The 21580-nt window shown below is 40.5% G+C and overlaps 3 protein-coding genes and 1 non-coding gene across 6 annotated transcripts in view; 3 read left to right on the forward strand and 1 right to left on the reverse strand.

The window, feature by feature from the left end:
* Positions 1-1792, reverse strand: part of LOC117957485 (galectin-2-like) — a 9086-nt gene extending 7294 nt beyond the window's left edge. Inside the window, exon 1 of one of the 2 annotated variants that reach the window (XM_034893255.1) lies at positions 1786-1792. The gene's annotated coding sequence lies outside the window, so the exon portion shown is untranslated. Of the gene's footprint in view, positions 1-689; positions 841-1785 lie in introns of those variants that run through there. The other variant, XM_034893254.1, reaches the window with a different exon arrangement.
* Positions 1-20261, forward strand: part of pick1 (protein interacting with prkca 1) — a 21155-nt gene extending 894 nt beyond the window's left edge. The window contains exons 3-14 of one of the 2 annotated variants that reach the window (XM_034893238.1): positions 477-588; positions 720-848; positions 1839-1905; positions 2210-2299; positions 2387-2440; positions 2626-2688; positions 2785-2918; positions 3128-3220; positions 3323-3373; positions 3512-3656; positions 4281-4560; positions 19892-20261. In XM_034893238.1, the coding sequence (XP_034749129.1) occupies positions 477-588; positions 720-848; positions 1839-1905; positions 2210-2299; positions 2387-2440; positions 2626-2688; positions 2785-2918; positions 3128-3220; positions 3323-3373; positions 3512-3656; positions 4281-4546 (1204 nt within the window). In that variant the 3' untranslated portion in view covers positions 4547-4560; positions 19892-20261. Of the gene's footprint in view, positions 1-476; positions 589-719; positions 849-1838; positions 1906-2209; positions 2300-2386; positions 2441-2625; positions 2689-2784; positions 2919-3127; positions 3221-3322; positions 3374-3511; positions 3657-4280; positions 4561-14205; positions 14760-19891 lie in introns of those variants that run through there. The other variant, XM_034893237.1, reaches the window with a different exon arrangement.
* On the forward strand, positions 6225-6297 carry trnar-ccu. The gene has a single exon. It is a non-coding gene; the product is annotated as a tRNA-Arg (tRNA).
* plbd1 (phospholipase B domain containing 1) lies at positions 6408-14577 on the forward strand. The gene is made up of 11 exons (XM_034893229.1): positions 6408-6660; positions 7299-7521; positions 7708-7791; positions 8472-8613; positions 9897-10037; positions 10954-11098; positions 11544-11744; positions 12226-12366; positions 12460-12645; positions 13514-13620; positions 14022-14577. The coding sequence occupies exons 1-11, from the start codon at positions 6591-6593 to the stop codon at positions 14196-14198; spliced, it is 1617 nt and encodes a 538-aa protein (XP_034749120.1). The 5' UTR covers positions 6408-6590; the 3' UTR covers positions 14199-14577.
* Positions 20262-21580: the final 1319 nt, after the last annotated feature.

The raw sequence follows: 21580 nt of genomic DNA on the forward strand, positions 1-21580 counted from the left end.
TGTGTAAAGCACTTTGAATTGCCCTGTTGCTGAAATGTGCTATACAAATAAAGCTGCCTTGCCTTGCCTTGCCTAATATGGTAATACGTGTTGTCTTTTTTCCTGGTTTTAAAGGCTCGATTACAGTAAAATCGTGTCATTTTCTAGGCTTAACAGACTGTTCTATTATTTGCCTTGACCCACTTAGTCAGTATATCCACACCTCGATATTGAGGTATTTGGTCAAAAATATTGTAAGATTCGATTCTTCTCCGTCTCGCCCAGCCTTACCACATAAACTGACAAATCAAACCATAAGATATGACTTAATTATTATATCAGGGCTGGCTTCCTGGTGTAAACTTTGGACTAATTACTCAACTAATTAGATTTTTTATGAACTGGAAGAGCTATATACTCTAATTCTGTTGTAAAAACAAAACAGAAAAACTGTTGAATTCTCAAAATCTCAAAGTATCATGTTTATTTCTCAACAGTGGTATACCCACAGTACCTGGTACTGTGTGCCTGAAGAAAGATGCTAGTAACCTTATTGGGATCAGCATTGGTGGTGGGGCACAGTACTGTCCTTGTCTCTACATTGTTCAGGTGTGTACAGAACAATTGATTATAACCATGTTTAGTAATGTATTACAGAACATTTCTGTAAATTAAAAGAAGTACAAGAACATACACATGTCATCTTTACCTTTTTAAATGTGGTTTCTGTCGTCTCACAGGTCTTTGATAACACCCCTGCCGCTCTGGATGGGACACTGGCAGCAGGTGATGAGCTCACAGGCGTGAATGGAAAACCAGTGAAGGGAAAGACCAAAGTGGAGGTCGCTAAGATGATACAAGCTGTACAGGTACACAAATATTGGGAATGGAATCACAGTCCAGAGTCATTACAGTCCTAAACAACACAATGATATGTTCAGATGGCTCATTATTTACTTTTTATACAATTCTGGTAATACACAGTCTTGATTTTGACCAATTCCATGCAGTCTTCTCTGTTAGAGATTAAGGTGTTGATGACTTAGATAGACAATTAAAACCTGTCACCTGCCAGATACAAATCATTTTGTTTTATGGCTGTTTTTGCCTCATCATGCACCTGGGCAGGAAATCAGTGCTTGTTATAATATGTCCTTGTTTTCAGAAAACCTCTTAGTATGTCCTATTGGTCTGACAATTGAAAGTTAAACAAACTAAACTCCATCCCACCAGTGTCTTTTTAATGCATTAGAAAAGGAAAGCAAGGACATATGGGCATTAATATAAACATGCAAAAGAAGGAAACATTACTCACATTTCTGTGTTCTGCCGAGGCCGCAGATTTATCAGTAAATAGTCCAAAAGTTTACAATTTACGGGTACAAACCCACCGTAGGTCTGCGGAGAAGAGGGACTTTACCGGCTTGCCAAGTTGTACTAAAGAGGTCAGGACAATAGCCTTTAGCTTTGGGTATAACGTCACCAGTGCAGAGTGGCTGTGTTGTTTTTGGCATCCATTGTTCGCACCCAGAAAATTCCCTGACTTCCTGTGTGAAGGATTAAAGATTGGGTGCATCGTTGGATTTAAAGATTAGATTGTGTTGTCGTTAGCCGTTCAGTGCAAATGAATGGGAATTTCACCCTCGACACCATGAAACTGGAAATGTTTTTACATTATCAATTTGACCACATTTAAAAGGATAACCCATTGTATTTTTAATTATTCAATTTGGATTTGGATTGAAATTAAACCAATGAAAGATATAGTTTGTTTCCTAGAGATGGTCTTCTTTTAAATATACACACTTTATTTTTGTTGTTGAGTCATTGGTGTGTATCTCTTGATTGTGTTTTCACAGGGAGAAGCAGTAATCCACTACAACAAACTGCAGGCAGACCCCAAACAGGGGAAGTCTCTGGATATAGGTACCTCCTCCACTAGAGACACATGCATACTCACTATTAGTCTTGATCATTGTTTGTTTATGTTCCTGCATGTGGATTACTTATTGTAATGTTATGCTGTGCATATCCCTCTTATCACTGTAACTTGTGTGTGTGTGTGTGTGTGTGTGTGTGTGTGTGTGTGTGTGTGTGTGTGTGTGTGTGTGTGTGTGTGTGTGTGTGTGTGTGTGTGTGTGTGTGTGTGTGTGTGTGTGTGTGTGTGTGTGTGTGTGTGTGTGTGTGTGTGTGTGTAAATGAATTAAACACATATATGTATGTGTTACAGTGCTGAAGAAAGTCAAACACCGCCTGGTTGAGAATATGAGCTCCGGTACAGCAGATGCTCTTGGACTCAGTAGAGCTATACTATGCAACGGTGAGGTGATTATTATGAACATTGTGATGTTATAAGTGAATTTTTAAAGGTAGATATTAACTCACGTGGATTCTTTTGACTGTCCAGATGGACTGGTCAAACGACTGGAAGAGCTGGAGAAAACAGCAGAGCTCTACAAAGGTAAATAATAACCAAATTACAAAACTGGCCTATGGTAAACCAACGTGTTGCTGTTTAGTGTGACAAATGAGGTGCCTGTTAATTGGATGTTTTCCTCAGATACGCTGTGTTAAGGTGCTTCACCTTAACCATTTACATGTTGCTGTTTGTCCAAACCCTCGTCTCACTGTTGTGTGTGCTTGTAGGACTGATGGAGCACACGAAGAGACTGCTCCGAGCTTTCTTTGAGCTTTCTCAAACTCACAGAGGTGAGTTACTGTGATCCATATCAGGAATCATAAAGAGTATTTCTAAATTGTTTGGGGTTTAACATATCTGATTGGGATTTTAATCCACCCCTCCAGCGTTCGGAGATGTTTTTTCAGTCATCGGCGTACGAGAGCCCCAGGCTGCCGCCAGCGAGGCCTTTGTGAAGTTTGCCGATGCTCACAGAAACATTGAGAAATACGGCATTAAGCTGCTGAAGACCATCAAACCTGTGAGTAGAGATACAAGTTTGGCTTTGAAGCATTTACTTACAAATCACCTTGGGAACACTCAGGCCTCTCTAAAAAAAAAAAAAGTTATAAAATCACAAATACAAAGTAACAAACCCACTTGTTTCTGAAGGTGTTTGCAGTTCTGTTCCGTCATGTGTGGGCTGTCTGAGTTTATATCAAACCATTAACCAATCACATCTTGTTGCAGATGCTCCATGATCTGAACACGTACCTTCACAAGGCCATACCAGACACCAAGCTCACCATCCGCAAGTACCTGGATGTGAAGTTTGAATATCTGGTAAGACAGCAGCACTTTTGTTTTTAATGTGACGTGCAACACAGTTCCATCCCTTATAATCAGTCAGCAGAGAAACCACGTGGAATTCTGTGTGTGTTTCAGTCGTACTGCCTGAAGGTGAAGGAAATGGACGATGAAGAATACAGCAGTATTGTGAGTTCTCATTTTCATGATGTTCACAAGATACCAAGGTTTCCAACAGAAATATTGGCTGTTTTTTTATTTAGGTCAGAGGATTGTTGCACTCATAATATAATCTGAAGTAGTGATTAATGTGCTGTTTTGCTACAGGCCATGGGAGAGCCCCTGTACCGCGTCAGCACTGGGAACTATGAGTACCGTTTGGTGCTGCGGTGTCGGCAGGAGGCTCGCTCTCGCTTCGCCAAAATGAGGAAGGACGTTCTGGAGAAGATAGAGCTGCTGGATCAGAAACATGGTCTGTTGTTGTTTTTGTTTTTTTCATTTATCACATCTTTCACATCCAGTTACTCACTCTCATCAGCTGTAAACTGACTGTGGTGATACTCTGTCATCACATCTGTCTCTGATCTGTCTCGCTTGTGTTGTTTAATCAACCACACCGCCATGCCAGGATGTACGAGGTCACATGTCTAAGCACACACGTTTCTGTCTGATATTTAAAACAGGATGTGAGAGGCCGAAAGGATGAGGAATAATAACCTAATTTTGGCAAAGATTATCTTAGACGTTGTAATGGGAATTAAATAGCCATTACCCAGTCACTATCAGGATTCATTCTGCAAAAATGGACAAACAAGCACTGAAAAAATTCTGAGAAATGTAAATATATGGAGCAGAAAAACCAACAAAGCAATAAAAAACTAAATTCTGCCTATGGCCAAAACCATAATATTCCCATTCAGCAATTTGATCTCCTATAATCTGGCCCTCAGTACCAGATCAGAAAACCATGCAGTAACCTGTGACCCTCATCTGTTACTCTGTTATTTTTTTTTTGTTCTGTTTCTCTTAACATATATTTTTCAATTTATCAAGTGAGTTTACCCCTCCTCCTCCTCCTCCTCCTCTTCACCTACAGTCCAGGACATCGTGTTCCAGCTGCAGCGCTTCGTCTCAGGCATGTCCCATTACTACGACGAGTGCTACGCCGTCCTGAAGGAGGCAGATGTCTTCCCCATCGAAGTGGACCTCTCTCGCACCACGATCAACTACGGCAGCCAGTCGCTGTCCTACGCTGGAGACGAGGATGAGGAGGAAGAGGAAAGCGGGGGCGCAGAGGAAGGAGGGAGCAGCACAGGAAGACAAGCAGAGAACGGCGCAGAAAAACTGATCGATGACGAATGAGTGTGTGTGTGTGTGTGCGTGTGTGTGGGTGGTCTTTTTGTGATGAAGATGAAGTCCTCCCCTCTAACCTAACTGTTCTTCACTTGCATTTAATGTCAATGCACTCACCAAGTAGTGGGTTATAGCATCTGAAATGGAAAACACTATCACCATATAGGTGAATACTACTGAAAACTGCTGCTATAACGCTGTTTGTGCGTGTGTCGGTGGTGTTTTCTTCCTCAAACACTCTCAAATCAGCGGCTTTATGATTATTTTACCACAGTAACTTTTGACTGTCAGCATTTTCTTTAAAAAGACTTCCTGCGTTTGACGTGTCTGCCACAGGTACGGTCATTGCTCAATGACTGTGAGAGAGACACAACTCACAGAAGGCCATTTAGTTTTATTCTGAATGCTGTGGAGGGGATTTTAATGTGCAGTAGGATTTATATGCCTAGGAGTTGTGCCTTCTTAGCTCTCTGTTGTGCGGAATGGCTCTGGGCCACGTGTCAGTGTGCATATTGTGGATTGTTAAAGTTATACCTTGATATTTACATTTTTAATTTCTTTGCTACAATATTTTGTGACTGTGATTTATTTAGCTTTACGTGACATTTTGTCCATAGCTTAACAAACAAATAGCAAATGACACGACTGGATATAGAACAATGTGAAGGCGTTGTTGAAGCTGACTGACACAGACATCATTCTATTTCTACATGTAGAGTTTTGTTACATGCAGCTGTTACATTCCTTTGTTTTCTGCTTTTTCTTGTTCTTAACAGTTCAAAAAACAGTGTCCAGCTGTGAAAAGCTTCACAACCAAAGCCTTTTTTAAGTTAATTTTTTTCACCAACTCATACCACATGCTGTAAGTTAAAGTTTAATCTCTTGTAACACACCTGCATTTCTCTCTTTCCTTCAACAGGAGGCTTTTTTCCATACCAGCAGTGCCCCAGACTCTGGTAGTGTTTCTTTTTTAGAAGAGAAAGGTAATGGCACAAACAGCTTCAAACAGCTTTACCACTGTGTAAAAATGGATTAAAGAATGCTATAGATGTGTACAAAGGGAGTGGGTGTAAAAACTCAGTTTCAACATTTCTTGTCATTCCCACTTTATTTATTTGTTTGTCAAAGTATATTTAAAAGTTTGAATGATACTAATTGATTCTATATTGAAGATTATCCACTTTCTGTTACTTTTTTCTGTCAAATTGGTTCCCTCAGAGGGGATAAGATGATTTTATGCATTTCATGATTTACTGTTGAGACCACTTGGAGGCAGCATCACAACAATAAGTGCATTATTGGTTCCTGTGTGAAATGAAACATTTTGTTTGTGTATTGTTTTCCTTGAATGTAATCAATCAGAAGGACCAGCTGCATGTTATTTTGTTTTGCACAGACCGGGCTACGTTACGAGTCTAATGATGTAGTAATCGGCCTATTTTAAAGGGATATTGCGACTTTTGTTTTCTCCAATTAACGATGGATTAAATAAAACAAGTAAATTAAGTTTCTGCATTGTTTAATTATTGCGCTGACAAAGTCTCCGTAAGTCTTTAAAAATAAAACGGATGAACATACTACTGTGCAACCATGATCAAAATGACACAATAAAAATACATGTTTTTCTTAAGGAATTTGTGGTCAATCCTTGATAAATTAAAACTTTGTAACATGTTGAAGCCGCTAAGCCCCAGTGGCCTAATGGATAAGGCACTGGCCTCCTAAGCCAGGGATTGTGGGTTCGAGTCCCATCTGGGGTGATAAGTTTTGCTTCCCATAAACTGTCGCTCTCAAACCGAAATAAAATGTAAATTTAGCAAGACTTCTATGACATTTAGCAGTGCATGTCTGTTACCACCGAAAGGGAACATGCAGTCTGATGTTCCTCCCTTTTCGTCCTGCAGCCAATCCGGAAACGTTCCGCTCCCTGGAACTCAGGTTGACTCGGACTTTCCCTTCGCCTCCAACTGATTTCCTCTTCGCCTGAAGCACCGTTGAAGGATTCACGTCTTTTTTCCGCAGTTTGTTTGTCTTTCGCTGTTTATAACCAGCCATGCTTTTAGTAAAGACGCTGTATGTCTTTATTTTATTTGTTGTGGCTACGACCTTTGCCTCTCCTGACAGTAAGTGAGCCAAGTTTAAGGGAAATCACGGGTGGCTGTTTAAGGATCTAATGGCTAATGGGTTGGCTGTAAGCATGCATGCATTTTGAATTCTTGTTAGTCAAACTGTGTATTAACTGTGTTAACTGTGATTTTAAAAAGTGTGTCGAAGATGACCGCACGAGTGGATTTAGTTTTCTGTGCTGATATAAGATACAGGGTGATCCTCACTGAAATGATGTACTAACCCTTTCATTTTCGTTTATGTCCATAAATCAATTTAACATACGCCTTAATAGAAACAAGAAAGGAATTCAGACATAGTGGTGGGATATTTTTAGTGAATGGGACATACTAGTCTTGTGACCTCTTAGTAGATGTGGTCTGTCACTCAAGCTTAAAGCCAAAAAAAAATGTAATACACAGTATGGGCAACAGGCTATACTACAACACAATCAGTATAGAACAGCATAAGCTTATAAAAGAAACATCAGTATTAGTTGATACATTGTTAGATTTACTGCACGTGGGACTGCAATAGTATTCTAGGAGTCAACTCTCCCCAACTGTATTGATTTTCACAGCCTTAGTCTCCATAACTGTTGTGTAGCAAACTTCCATTTTGTTTTGTTTATGTCCTCTCTCTCTGGATTTCTCAGCCATGACCGCAGCCACGGTGTACTGGGACCCCCAACACAAGATGGTCCTGCTGAAGGATGGGGTGCTGGAGCCGGATGGGGATGCATACGGGTATCTGAATGATACCTTGTCCAGTACAGGCTGGAGCATCCTAGAGATACGTGCCGGGTACGGAAAGACCCCTGAAACTGATGAGGTGACCTACTTCCTGGCCGGCTACCTCGAGGGCTTCCTCACTGCCCAGTAAGTGTTCCAGTATGTTGTTACTCTATGAAGATGAGATCAGATAGCTGGTATGAATTACAAATGTTTGACAGCACCCACCAGCCTCTCTCACGATGCATACCAAACACTATCAACCACTTTGTTTTAAGATTGTACTATATTTTTATTATTCTGATTACATTTATTAGTACTCTTCCTCCCCAGGCAGATGATGGACCACTACGCCAACATGTATCCACAGCTGATCCACGACCCTAAGATTCTCGGCCCCGTTCAGAGTTTCATGGCGTGAGTCAGTTCTCTTTTCTTTTTTAAAATATGAAAACCACAGCAGCAGCAGCACCGTCACATACAGTTTACAATCTGAGTCACATGTCATCATCTCTCATATCCTCTCCTCAGAGTTAATGGGTTTATGGCCCAGCTCAGACAATGATGTGGTCCGACATAATAAAAAAGCGTTCGGCTGCATGCACGATCCATCCGTTGAACTACTTGTCTGCAGAGATTTTGATCCTGAGCTCATTGTTTGGCTCTTTACTTTTAAGTGTTTTACAGCAAATCATTATAATGAATATTCATTCAATTTACTTTTTTAATCACCAGTCAACATGACTAGTAGATTTTACCAGCCAATCTTTTTTTTCCCAGGGAAGTGCAGCTGAATACATATAAGCATCCATGTTTCTTTAAAAATATAAATATTAACATTTACAATAACAAACATATCTCCATGTGTAGATATTTTTTTCCCTAACTAACTTTACTTGTGTATTTCTGCTCCTCTGGTTTGTTTCGCTTCATTCCATTCACCCGAATGTCTTGCCGGAAAACAGAGCAATCTGTTTTTAGACTGGTCGGATCATTTCTTTACATTGCTCTACCAGAAAAAGTGAATTTTTAAGGACATTTGGTGGGTTTGGCGGGTGTCCCTTTCAAGCCTGATGATGTGACTCTGGGGCTTGTAGGAAGCAGGATGAATGGACCAGAGAGCAGGTGAAACTGAACAAGAGCTCTGATCCTCTGTGGAAACATGCAGGCTTCATCATGGCTCAGATGGACGGGCTGCAAGCCGGAGTCGCCGACTGGGCCAAGAAACACGGGAAAAAGGTTTAAAGGCCGCTTATAACATGAACATGATCTTATCGTTGTATTTTAACTCTTGTTTAGAGGCTCTTTTTCATGCATAGAAGCCCCGTGGGATGTCTTTTCTCTACAGTGCAAAATCAAATGCACAAATAAAAACACAGAATAAAATGCTACTGTTCAAATTCAGGTGTGCACTGTAGAAGAAGATGAATTACCTAATAATTAGTTGCATATTCTCCTAATATTCTTTTTTTTCCAGTTGACTGATAAAGTCCTGAGGCTCTGTGTGACGTTTTGACTGTGCCAAAAACTTTTTTTCCTAATAACTTGTAGTGCATCCTCATTTAGTTAAGTATTTCTTATCTCTATCTTAGTTTTGAGGGGAAGCATTTCACGTTGGTCACGGATTGAGACATTTTGATTTAGACAGAGATTAACTTATTAAAGCACGTTTGATTAGTTGGAACAGACGGTATTGGGTCTGTTCTAATCTACTCAGACAGACTTGAGATGAATATCTTCTCAGATTCTGTTATTCTGTTGGCTCCTGACTCATTTTGGTCAGAGAGAATTTACTGTACATCTTTTTGTGGACTTCTGTCTCCAGTGAATAAAACTCATCTGAACCAGCCACAGAATGCAACCATGATAACTTTATCTTCCACAATACATTTACTCTATATTAAGATTAAACATAGATGGGCCATAATTAAGAAAATCCTTATTAAATGTACAAATTTGAATCTTATCTTTACAAAGGTAACAAGAAGTTCACAACAGCTGTCTGGGCTTTAGATAGTGCTCTGCCCAGTTCTTATTTAAAATGAGGAACCTCCAATTCAAACCGAACTTGTGATCACACATCACATTTAGTCACTATGGAACTGTAATGATTTATTTATGGCTTGTAGATCTAAAGCAGATCCATTTCTTACAAAGGTTACTTTATGATCCACAAGACAACACTTGGGGTGCCAATATAATTACAGTATATTATTATCAATGAAATTTCCTTTATTATAGACTCTCAAATTTTTTGCAGTTTCCAAATTGCATCTTTACCAAACGTGCGATAGTTTCATTTAGGTTAAGCACCAGTTAAAGTTCAACAATAGCTTAGATAGTGCAGATTACATAAAAAGTCAACTAATAGCTCACGATTTCAGTGTTTTTTTTGGTTTAATAAAGATTTATTATTATTATTTTCGGATTACATGGCTGTCTTCCTATTAAAGCTACACTGCTATTCACCATTCCTTTTTATTTGCTGACCAACAGCTGTTTATCTGGTGTCCTTCCCATAGCCGCTGTCCCTGTTTGCCGTCCAGTTCCTGAACTCAGTGGGAGACCTGCTGGATCTGATCCCAGCCTTGGTCCCCACCTCCAGCCCTCGGCTCAGAAACCTCAAACTCCCGGGGATGGGGCACTGCTCTGCTCTCATCAAGGTCAGATGCCAGTAAAGCTTATTACCTACTCTACATGAGGAATGTACACAGAGACAGTGTTACATGAGGGGTGTTCTTCAATGCTCCGTGTACAAACTCAGTAAGTCTGTATCACACCAAAAAGGAGATCTGTGGGTGATTTTCTGGGTGAGGGGAATGTCTGAAAATGGCCCATTTGTCTGACGTCCTTTTGTGTTCCTTAACCCCCCCCAATGTAGCAGAATTAGACTTTAAATTAGACTTTTCCGACCGCACTTGAAGGCAGCTTTATTTTACAGGAGAGAGAGAGAGAAAAGAGAGAGGCGAGACAGAGACAGTGCTTTGTTGTTGCAGGAACCATTCAGTTTCAGTGCTTGTGTTCATCATGTTTTTTAGTTTTCGACCTCATAGTGCTTTTAAACCTTCTTGTTGCGGGATCCTCACACCGCCTCAAACCATAACTCAGAACACACCGACAAGTCTGATCCCCGGTTACATGGTTGGCCACCGCAGCGTGACGTGGGGTTGCGTTTCCCCAAAAGTTGAGTCAGTCTCAACTGTTATCCTCTTTCAAAGCTCTCTCTTTGTATCAGTAAATAATATAGTCGATAAGATGCTAATTCCTCCTCTGTGACCCCCAGAAAAACAGTGTTTAGTGCTTAGTAGCTGCACCAGAATCCATTTTTTATGGCTTCAAAATTACATCACGCATCTTTGCCACATTGTTGAGGACTACTACATTAACATTTCCTGTACCAGCTTTTGCAAGATGACATCGAAGCAAAAATAACCATCTCATTGAAATCCAACATGACATTTCTTATGGTTTATGTCATACGTCAAATTTGAAAATCCTCCAGTCATTTCTGCTGCTCAGGGACACCGTATAGACTGTTGAGCCTAACCTAATTTCACTGTTTTCTATCCTCCCCGTCAGATGCTGCCCGGCTTTGAGAACCTCTTGTTTGCCCACTCCAGCTGGTACACATACGCTGCTACAATGCGGATCTACAAACACTGGGATTTCCGTATCGCTGAGCCCCACACCGCCACTGGGAAACTGTCCTTTAGCAGCTACCCTGGTGTGTAGGCCCCAGATATTCTCCATATCGAGACTTCTTCAAGGATAACAAGCACAACACGCAGTACAATTGTATTCCACAAAAACAAAGAGTCAGCATTGTTCAAATGGCAAAATCCCATGATGTCCAACAGGACAGCAGAGTTGTTACACTATCTATCATAATTATTGTCCCTATCTCTCTGTGCTTTTGATTAAACACCACTTATTTTCCTGTTTAGATAAAGTCACATTCCACACGATTTTCTGCTTGTCTGTGCAAAGGTGTGACCCTTAGAGGTTTAAGAATCTTCGTTTATCTCTAGTAATCGCCTTCTCACACACACACACACACACACACACACACACACACACACACTTCTTTCTGAAATGTTATCAATGAATCTACGTGTTGGGAATGTGTTTGCAAATTGTCAGAAATGGTCTTCGCTCATGTCTCTCTTCAGGTTTCCTGGTGTCTCTGGATGACTTCTACCTCTTGGGCAGTGGTCTGATGATGACCCAGACCACCAACAATGTCTTCAACTCCTCCCTTTTTGACGCAATCACTCCCAACAGCCTGCTGGCGTGGCAGAGGGTCAGGCTGGCTCACAGTTTGGCACATACCGGAGAAGAGTGGGCCAAAACCTTCTCTATGCACAACTCTGGTGAGCCATTCTATATTTGTAAGGCACTAAGCACTGTGACAAACTATTTTAAAAGAGAGCAATAACACTAATCAATAATAGGTAATTATATATAATAAAATCAATAAAGCTTAATGAAATAAATGTGTATGTACACTTCTGCCAACGTTTTTGCTTTTGATCTTCATTACATTGCTTTTACCTTTTAAATGCATTTATTTTAGCACACAATTACAGTAAGATCAACTTGCATAGACCTGATACTTTTCCACATCAAAGTCTGTTTACAAGTGTCAGGGTAAAAAAAAAAAAGTTGTATACATCCTTTTGTGTCTTCAGAGCAAGCTGTGTGAAATCTGATAAATTGTCACATGAGTCATGATCAGTTGGAGTGTAAGACTCACCAGCTCACCACACTACACCCCCGCAACCAGCAACATTAGCCGCTGCTAGCATGCATGGATTAAAAGAAAGGACGATATCTCTGGCTCTGCTTGTGTAGGTACCTACAACAACCAGTACATGGTGTTGGACCGGAGCAAAGTGAATCTGGGCCACAGCGTTGATGACGGCGCTCTGACTGTGGTGGAGCAGATCCCCGGGCTGGTGGAGTACTCTGACCAGACTCAGGCTCTGCGCAGAGGTAACAACACTTGTATTGTTTCTATAGTATTTGTTTCATGTGGACGTTTGTAGAGTTTACTTATCTGCTGTATGCTGCCTCTGATAACCACAGGTTACTGGCCGTCCTACAACATTCCCTTCCACCAGAAGATCTACACGCTCAGTGGTTACGGAGACATGTGGAAGGAGTATGGCGAGGACTTCTCCTACGATCTCTGCCCCAGAGCCAAGATCTTCCGCCGTGACCAGGCTGATGTCAAGGACCTAGACTCCTTGAAGTACATCATGAGATTTAATGGTGTGTGTCTCTGTCTCATTTTTTCTGTTTCCCATTCAGCTGGTTCTCCATATCCACTGGAACCTGCATTCCTTATGGTTTCATAAGTTTGTTTGTCCAGTTCTATCTCCCCACAATGAAATTATCACTGATCTGCATGTTGTCACAATGATCAAACAAACACAGTGGAATACAGACGAAGGAATGGGCTGGGCCATATTGAGAAAATCAGATATCAAGATATTTTGGACCAAATAATATATTGCTATCAATATTGCAAAGATATTGTAAGGGTTGATAAGAATTGCTTTCCCACAATATTTAAACAATGAGGCTTGTGTGGGTGAAGGCAAATGATAGAACAGGCGGTAGAGTCTGGTAGGTTCAGAAAATGACCTTTTTACTCTAATGCAGCCTTTAAAACCAGGAAAAGACAACACTTAGACATACTACGATATTACAATATCCAAAATCTAAGACGATATTTGGTCTATTGATATTGATATAATATCGAAATATTGCCCAGCCCTATGTCGGGTCTTTATTTTAAGCTACAGGTGCTCTTTGGATATTGTGGCTGACATGGTAGTCATAATAATGTTGGCATTTCATTGTAGTCATCTTTGTAGTTTTTTGTGTCTCTTTGTAGTCCTTTAATGTTTCTTTGTGGTTATTTTGCATCTCTTCATGGTCTCTATGTGTCTCTTTGAGTGATATTTTCATAGGTGAAGGCCAAGGGGCCCCTAACACTTTGGGCTCCTGAGCCTGTGCCCAGTTCACGAATTTTATCTCACATTTTTGATAAATATCTACTTATTAACCCTGAAGAGGACCCTGACATCGTCCAGTGGCCACATGTTTAATGTAAAGGTTGTTTGTTTCTTTTCAGACTACAAGAAGGATCCATACTCCAAGGGTGACCCCTGCAAGACCATCTGCTGCCGTGGCGACCTGAGGGAAGTGAAGCCTACACCAGGAGGATGCTATGACACCAAGGTAGTGCCCTGTTACCACGGTGATCTTGCATTACAGTAATAGCGGTCTATATCCACGATGTTCACGAAAATCTGCCAGATTTCACTCTTTTAGTCCGGATGTCCGCTACCTTCCGCTTTCTTTGTGTTGGAATTTTAAACTTTGTTGGATTTCTGAAGACTACGGTAACCTGGTCCTCAGATCTCTGCAGGGTAAATCCAGACAGCTAGCTAGACTATCTGTCCAATCAGAGTTTTCTGTTACAACCCTTTGAATTTCCATGTTCCACCAAAACAAGTTCCTTCCCGAGGCTGTTTTGCAGCGGCACCGCGGCTCTGCTCGATGCTTAGCACCGCCCATGACGATTGTGATTGGTTTAAAGAAATGCCAATTCCCTGGTTCCTGTGTTGTTCTTCGTCCAGGTGACAGATTTCCTCATGGCTGGGGACTTCCGTGCGGAGGCGGTGAACGGGCCAACGACGCAAGACGGACTCCCACCATTCATCTGGGATAAATTCAGCAGCATCAGCCACCAGGGTCTGCCCCAGTACTACAACTTCACCTTCGTCAGGATGCAGCCTCTTCTCTTCGAGCCATGAGAGAGAGGTGTGTGTGTGTGTGTGTGTGTGTGTGTGTGTGGGTGTGTGTGTGTGTGGGTGTGTGGGTGGGTGTGGGGGTGACAGAGAGAGATAATCTATCTTTCTGATGCTTTTAGAGAAATGAATAGTGGAATGAATGAAGGTACAACCCAATGTTTCCTTTTGTGGATCACACATCTATTTACACACTGAGGAGTTTTATTTATTGCTTTTAAGTTTAGAATTGCGTCCAAACGAATGTAAAATAAGTTACATTCTAAATAAGAGAGTACCTCCTTCCACCTGATGAAATGCAACTTGTCAAACTGCCAATCAGATTTTTAATCCATATTTGAATGTGTATATGTTTCATGTTGATTATTTTACTTTGGAATACAGTTTTTTATACCTGCAGCCATTTGTGCCTGAGAGTAACCTAATGACTTTATAAAATGTAGAATCAATGCACTAAAACAGTGGTCACGCCGTCCTGAATCTTTTTTTTTTTACAAATGCTTAAATTTCTTCATGCATGCAAACGCTATCATTTCAGTGGTAAATAAAACAATCAGTGCAATGTTATACTCAGGGCTGTTTATCTTTTCTAGTGATTTATGTCAAACAAAATCTCAGGTTTGTATTTTAGTCTAATGTTGTGTTTCTTTTGTAATATGATGTGTAACACTGCACATCTGCATCACGCCAAAATTTGAAATTAAAGTTCTACAGTTTTACAAGCACAGTACTGTCTCGAATCTTGTCCTTGGTATTCAAATCTTCACCGGTACCAGCTGCTGTGTGTTCTGGGTTGGGAGAGATCAAGTCTCTACACTGACTGGCTTGTTGTGCATCCAAGCAATATTATAATCTGACATGGGTTTGGTACACAGAAGAAAAAGGGATTTTCATGTGATATGTTATCCTGAGATTCTCGGGATACTGTCATTAAAGGCCTTTTTTCAGTAGCTGCAACCTAGCTGGTGCCCGTAAATGGAAAAACATGAGCGCGCCCTAAAGCGTCCGGTATACTAGTCGCACCTGAGGTTGCGCGCACCAATGTGATATTAAAATGACATAGATCTCTCTGGGGTGCCATGATTTTGAGTGCCACCTCTGTTTAGGAGAAGACTAGAAGTATTAACAGTTACAGCGCTCTCATGACATCACATTTGCACACGCCAGCTCAGCTGCGGTTACCGTAAAAAGGCCTGTTTATACTCGCGCGTGGTGGTCGCGACACTAGTTTTAGCCTTCTACTGAACAGAGGTGGCGCTAATGAGCAAAGGCTACCAGCTTTGCTATTTCTACGTATTATCTGAATTATCTGAAATTCGGTTAAAAAAAAAAACTTGTGCGAATAAAGCAGTGAATCGCATTTAAGCAAACTTTTGCAAAAAGTTTTTCTAGACAAAAAGGATCCCGCCGTCTACCAAAAAATGATCAATATTGCACAAGTTGTAATTCAATAACCTACTTCGTTGGATCAAGCCTTTCATGCGCCATAAAATAACACTCTTATGCTAAGCTATCACCGGAAAAGTGCTTCTAATAGCCTTCACTGGTCTCCGTCCAGAGCAATGGGATCTGTTGGTCCATTTCTTTAACTGTCTATGATCACGCATCACCTCGGGTGCAGCTATAGTATACCGCACGTTTAACATGAGGATCCAGCTAGCGTGCAAGGTTAGCAATTGTATTCTCACTTTAAAAACGTCAACCCTCATGAAGAGTTCTGCTGAAAGCTGCTGTCAATAACAAGGAGAACATGTTTTATAATGAGCTGTTTGGGAGTTCTCAGTCAAACGAACTAAATGAGCAGCCATGACGTAAAATAACAAACGGTTGTATCAATCATTATCCACACCCATAATGCCGGTGGACTAACGGTAAAATGATCATACATTAACAGTCATAGAGCCAGAAAGGTCAGAACCTCTTTGTTTTTTAAACATACAGTAAATGCATCTCTCTCTCTGTCCCCGGGGACACATGTAGTGATTCACCCTTTCCTATGAAATACAGGAACTGAAACGTCTGTTAGGCACTCTGCATTTATTTCATATATCCTGCCGTCACTATACCTCCTCTGCGTCTCACTGTTCTCTTGTTTTCTGCCACATTTGTTGTTTTTTTCCAGTTTGTGTCATAAGTTTAGCGGAGGGTAACATAGCAGCAGGTCTCCACATTGCTGCAGCCATGGCAAAAGAGTCCTGTCCTCCTGGCAGTAAGTGGGACAACCTCATCAATACATGTCATAAGATCAATACCGAAACCATACCCGAACCTAAACCTGAACCTGAACCAACAACGGGTGAGTTTCTCTGAACCTTTCATTTTTTTTGTCTAAAGAATACTTGTTTTTTTGTTTTTGTTTTTGTTTTTTTATCTACCTCCTGCACTGAGTTGGACTGTCAATGTCTAGTCTCAAATCCTCTTTGTGCTAGTCTTGGTTCAGCATCCAGTTGACTTGGCATCTCTTGGCCACTTTGTGGCCATCTAAAACCTCAGAGATGTCGTTTTCAGCCTGACTTGGATGTACATATTTTCCCATCTGTAGCAAAGCATTCATGTGATTGCACATGTGTACAATACAGCTGTTAAATCTATTTAGCATTATTTATGTATGTGTTTAAAGGGAAGGCATAGTGCGCCCACATTAAGACAAATACCTCTGTTCATCTTAAATTAACATTTAGGTCTATTTTCTTTTTTAATTGTCCACTGACTGATTTGGATTTGACTGCAGCCCTGCTCCTTTAGGAACTAAGAAATTGACCAATGCTAATAAATCCCAGTTTGTACTCACATCCAATATAATAACTTGGGTTTTGACAGCTGTTGAGAATGTATACTATTTTTCTGTTGAGGTCTTTAGTCAATCTGTTTCCCTCAGAGCCGCCGCTGAGAGCCACGGTCCCCGCTGCCCAGGCCAGCTCCCTGATGCTGCTGATCCCGGCTCTGTGGGTCTTTGTGTTGCTGGCCACCCTGGGGTCCATCCTGGCTCTGGTTCTCTGGATAATCATATACAAACGACAGACCAGGCACAGCCAGACCTCGGGTAAGGACAGCTGGCATTGATGATTCATAGGATTTATTCATTATTTAAGGATTGTTCTTCACAAAAAGGCCTACATATCCCAGGATCCTCAGAAGCTGAAAAGAGCATTTCTTTAATTCAATTAAATTCAGTTCAGTTTTGTTTACAGTATCAATTCGTAACAAGTTATCTCAAGACACTTCACAGATACAGTAGGTCTAGACCACACTCTATAATTTACAAGGACCCAACAGAGCGAGCAACAGTGGCGAGGAAAATTAGGAAGAAACCTCGTACAGACCCCAGCTCTCAGTAGGCTGTCTCTGAAGGCCGGTTAGGCTTTAGCATTCCTTCAGTTTTCACTTTTGTGGAGAGTTTGAGTGTCACATAAAATGCTGTTTTAATGGCTTCAGAGAGAAATTTTTCATAAAACACAGAAAAATTTAAAATTGTCCTGCATTAGTACACATTTCTAAATATTGCCAACAAGAATTTGCTATCTGTGACTTTCTTTTGAGAAAATAAGTGTCGGCATTGACATTTTAACACAAAATGTCCCGGAGCTCTAACATGCAGAGCACGGAGGAAATGGGGTTGCAGGGGGCAGGTGATGAAGTGTGACGTTCATCACAGTAGAAACTCCAGAGTTTCTGTTCTCTTCTTCTCAGGCGTCCCATGGGCCAGCCCCGCTCTCTTACCAGCTATTCTGGTTTCAACACACATCCTTTGGTTAGGCAGGACAAATTAGGTCCCACACAGCCTTGAAAACACATAAACTGACAAAAAGACATGCAGAGAGCACTAACAGCAGAATAGCTTTCAGTTATAAAATGGCTTTACAGCATGTAGGAGTGTAGCCTAGTGGACAGAGAGACATCATCTTGTATCCATGGAGTCAGTACTTTGAAAGCTGCTGATAACTGTGTAATTACTTTGTGAAACGTGCTGATTAAAACTCTGGAATTTAAAAAACCCTGACTAACTAAGCAAACATGATCATCATTTTAATCATCTGGAATGCAGCTCCTCTGCAGTCTTAACCCACTTATAGAGAAAAACTAAAACTAGATTCACTTTATCAATAGCATGCCTTTGTCCTCACTGAGTAAATTGTCTGTCAACAGACCGTTATCCACAGGACAACCAGGAATGTAAAACAACTAAAGACCCAGAGTGGAGCCATTCAGCTTGGGCCACTCAGATGTTATGAAACCTCATTGTTTCACACGTAATGTAATGCAAGAGTCTGTCTATGTTTAAAAGTTTTTTTACCCTTGTCGACTAAATATGTTTAATATAATGTTTTATAGATAAAAAAAAGACATTTCTTCATATTGGTGTCCTGGGGCAACCGGATGTCATTTGACCCTCACAGGCTCCCCAGTTTATTGCTGCCTTCAAATTAAGAAAACTACAATAACTATGGGAAAGGGGGTTGAACATCTTAAAGGTGCCCTGCCACACAAAACTGTTTTCACTTACATTTTTTGAAACATGTTAGGTCCATATGTGGTGAATGTGAAAATGAACTGCTACCTCCTCTGCCAGCTCTAGCCACTGGTAAGAAATAAGCGGAGAAATCAGACCAATTACAACAGCTGGTCAGTTGGACGTCATGTTGCCTGAGCTCATTACTATTCATGAGCTCGCCCAGTTGCGCTGGGTAAAGGATGATAGCCAGGCTTTCATTGGCTTCAACTGCTTGTCAATAAGAGTCAAGCACCTTAGTTCGTTGAATATTAATGAGAACTGGCATAAATCAAACTGAGTCGTCCTGCAGGCTTTCTATACCACGCTAGAATGGCTTGAAACAAGGTCACCAAGGCATTTTTTCTACAAAAAATGCAAGAGTCCATGGTAGAACTTCCATAGATATAAAATATGTGTGGCAGGGCACCTTTAAAACTTAATCAATGGTCTAATCTTGTTACCACAAGACAACGTTGTGCATTACACAGTGGTTTATTATGCTGTAAAATTACCTTAGGTTCTTGATTTTTCCTTTTTTATTCAATTCAGTTTAATGTGCTTAGTTGGCCTGAGTGTAACAAAGACAATATTGTCAAATGTTCCTGTTTTTTGGGTGGCATAGGCAATTCTCTGAGTAATACATTATCAGAAGACCCCAATCCTTCAGTAGAGTTGATGTTGTTGAGAGTTGATATGTTGGTATCCTGGATGTGTGTGGTTGCATGGCATTTGATGGTCCTTTTCTGTATAATGGAATCATAATTCTTCCTTTTCTCTCTTTTCCACCGTGTATTTAATGATTATCTTGACTAAAAATAGTGAGCTGTGACGAGTCTTTCACATGTAAATCAATGCAGATATTCAGTGACAGAGTCATGTTTTTGTCGTTTGTGTTGCAGAGGATGCAGAACAGTGTCAGAGGCCTCTTCAGAAAGCAGAGCCACCTGCCAAAATCCACCCACCGCCTCCAGAGACAAACGGTCAGGCCAAGATGTTGCAGAGTGAAGCATGGACCACTTCTCCCTGTCCTCACCAGCACCTTGGGGTCCAGACAGGCTCAGAGTGGGAGGAGGGCTTCACCGCTCGCAGGGACCTTGCAAAGCATGCTGGGACAGAATGGGGCAGAGGGCAAATGAGGGAACCCAGGATCCCACTTCCTGCCACAGAGTTGGGTGGCACTGTGATGGTTACAACAAAAACTCTGTAGGTGTGTGTGTGTGTGTGTGTGTGTGTGTGTGTGTGTGTGTGTGTGTGTGTGTGTGTGTGTGTGTGTGTGTGTGTGTGTGTGTGTGTGTGTGGAAGTCCTTTCCTCACTGCGTGTACTCTGTGGACTGTGTGGTGAGTTTTTCACCATTGTTAAATCCAATTTTTGGGATATATTTCTTTTCTACTCTGTTTTTATGGTTTAAAACATATTTTTTACTGCAGTTTTATTTCACTGCCCCCCTTGAAGAAATACAAGTGTCATGGTGTAGGTTGGTGTCCAATAATACCATGAGACATAAGACTGCTGATGATATTGTGTACTTGATTCCAAAAAAACTGCTCTGAATCTTATGCCATATTTTAATAAAACACAAAACCAAAATCATCACTGCAATATTTCTTATCTTAAGAAAACAAAGTAAGAGAAATATTTTTACATCTTGGCTATATTTTGACAAGTACTGTTGGATATAGTTCCACTGTCTTTGCAGCAGAAAAAGCTATTTACGTGGTAAATATTGGGTCAAACTTTCTCAATCAATGAGATTCCTGAAGGCAACATCTAAACATAAAAGGAGAAGTGTTTATTCAATATAATTTTTCTAGAGATAATTGACCATGTGTTTTTTTAATGGATCATAAAGCAGGACTCTTACTAAAATCCATGTAGTTTTGACAATGTGTGACTTGTCATTGCCTTATGTTACAAATTACAAAAGGCATTTTATAATAAAAAGCCACCCAACACAGTTCCAGGAACAAGTTGTTGCCATTATTTGTGTAAAAATGTAAGACTTTGGCGCCCCCAAGTGAATCAATGTTTGCTACTCTTACAGCCAGTTTTACTATTGGTTCCTCTCTTATTCCCATGAATGACAGAGCAAATGTAATGAGTACAACATGGCTACAGTGATGTTATCTAAATAACCTTATAACCTTATAAAACCTTTATTTGATGCCTCTTTACTTCAGTCTACCTTCTGCTCATTGGCTGCTGTTTGCCTGCTTTTCTTGTGTTTACTTGTTTGTTTGTTTTGCTTTTATTGAAGAAAATGCTGCTGTAACAAGGAAATTTCCCTGCTATGGGATGAATAACGTATAATCTAATCTAGTCTAATCTAATCTATTGGAGCACCACACGAAATATACAAAGAATTGAATCTAATATCAGCTTGGATTGGTTTCAATCTTGTCTCAACCAACAATCTTAGATGAATTAGAAAAAAAGAATGTTTCTTTAATTTTCTAATTTTGGGTTGCAACAAAAATTACCACTAATTGATGTCTAATATGTTCACTGAGCTGCAGGTCTACCGTAACTCCTCCTAACCTTGTCCTTCTCTATACGTGCGTGTTTTCTTGAAAGAACCCACACTTCAGCTGTCCTCTAGACCTCTGTAAAGAAAGAAGGATTTCTCTCTTCTTTTTTTTCATTTTACTTTAAAGAAGTCTTAATCTATGACATTAATTCAAAAACGTTACTACTGTAGGGTCAGTCATAGTAATAGAAAGAAATATCATAATTTCACTGTTATCAGGTTGAAGTCCCAATTCCTAACTGTATATTTCTATTTCTGAAAACAACAAAATTGCCCTAAAATATTACCCAAGGAAGAAGAGTATCACAAAAGTACTGTACAGGTAACAATATAAGAAGCCTCACATTTTATTTTATTTTTAAACCTGGAAA

The sequence above is a fragment of the Etheostoma cragini genome, chromosome 15, assembly GCF_013103735.1.
Source record: "Etheostoma cragini isolate CJK2018 chromosome 15, CSU_Ecrag_1.0, whole genome shotgun sequence".
Classification (NCBI taxonomy): Eukaryota; Metazoa; Chordata; class Actinopteri; order Perciformes; family Percidae; genus Etheostoma; species Etheostoma cragini.

Bases quoted from the DNA above. Each gene is read 5' to 3' on its own strand.
- plbd1 (XM_034893229.1), top strand. From the start codon at position 6,591: ATGCTTTTAGTAAAGACGCTGTATGTCTTTATTTTATTTGTTGTGGCT. The intron at 7,522-7,707 runs GTAAGTGTTCCA...CTTCCTCCCCAG, and splicing joins GAGGGCTTCCTCACTGCCCA to GCAGATGATGGACCACTACG. The intron at 11,745-12,225 runs GTGAGCCATTCT...CTGCTTGTGTAG, and splicing joins CTTCTCTATGCACAACTCTG to GTACCTACAACAACCAGTAC.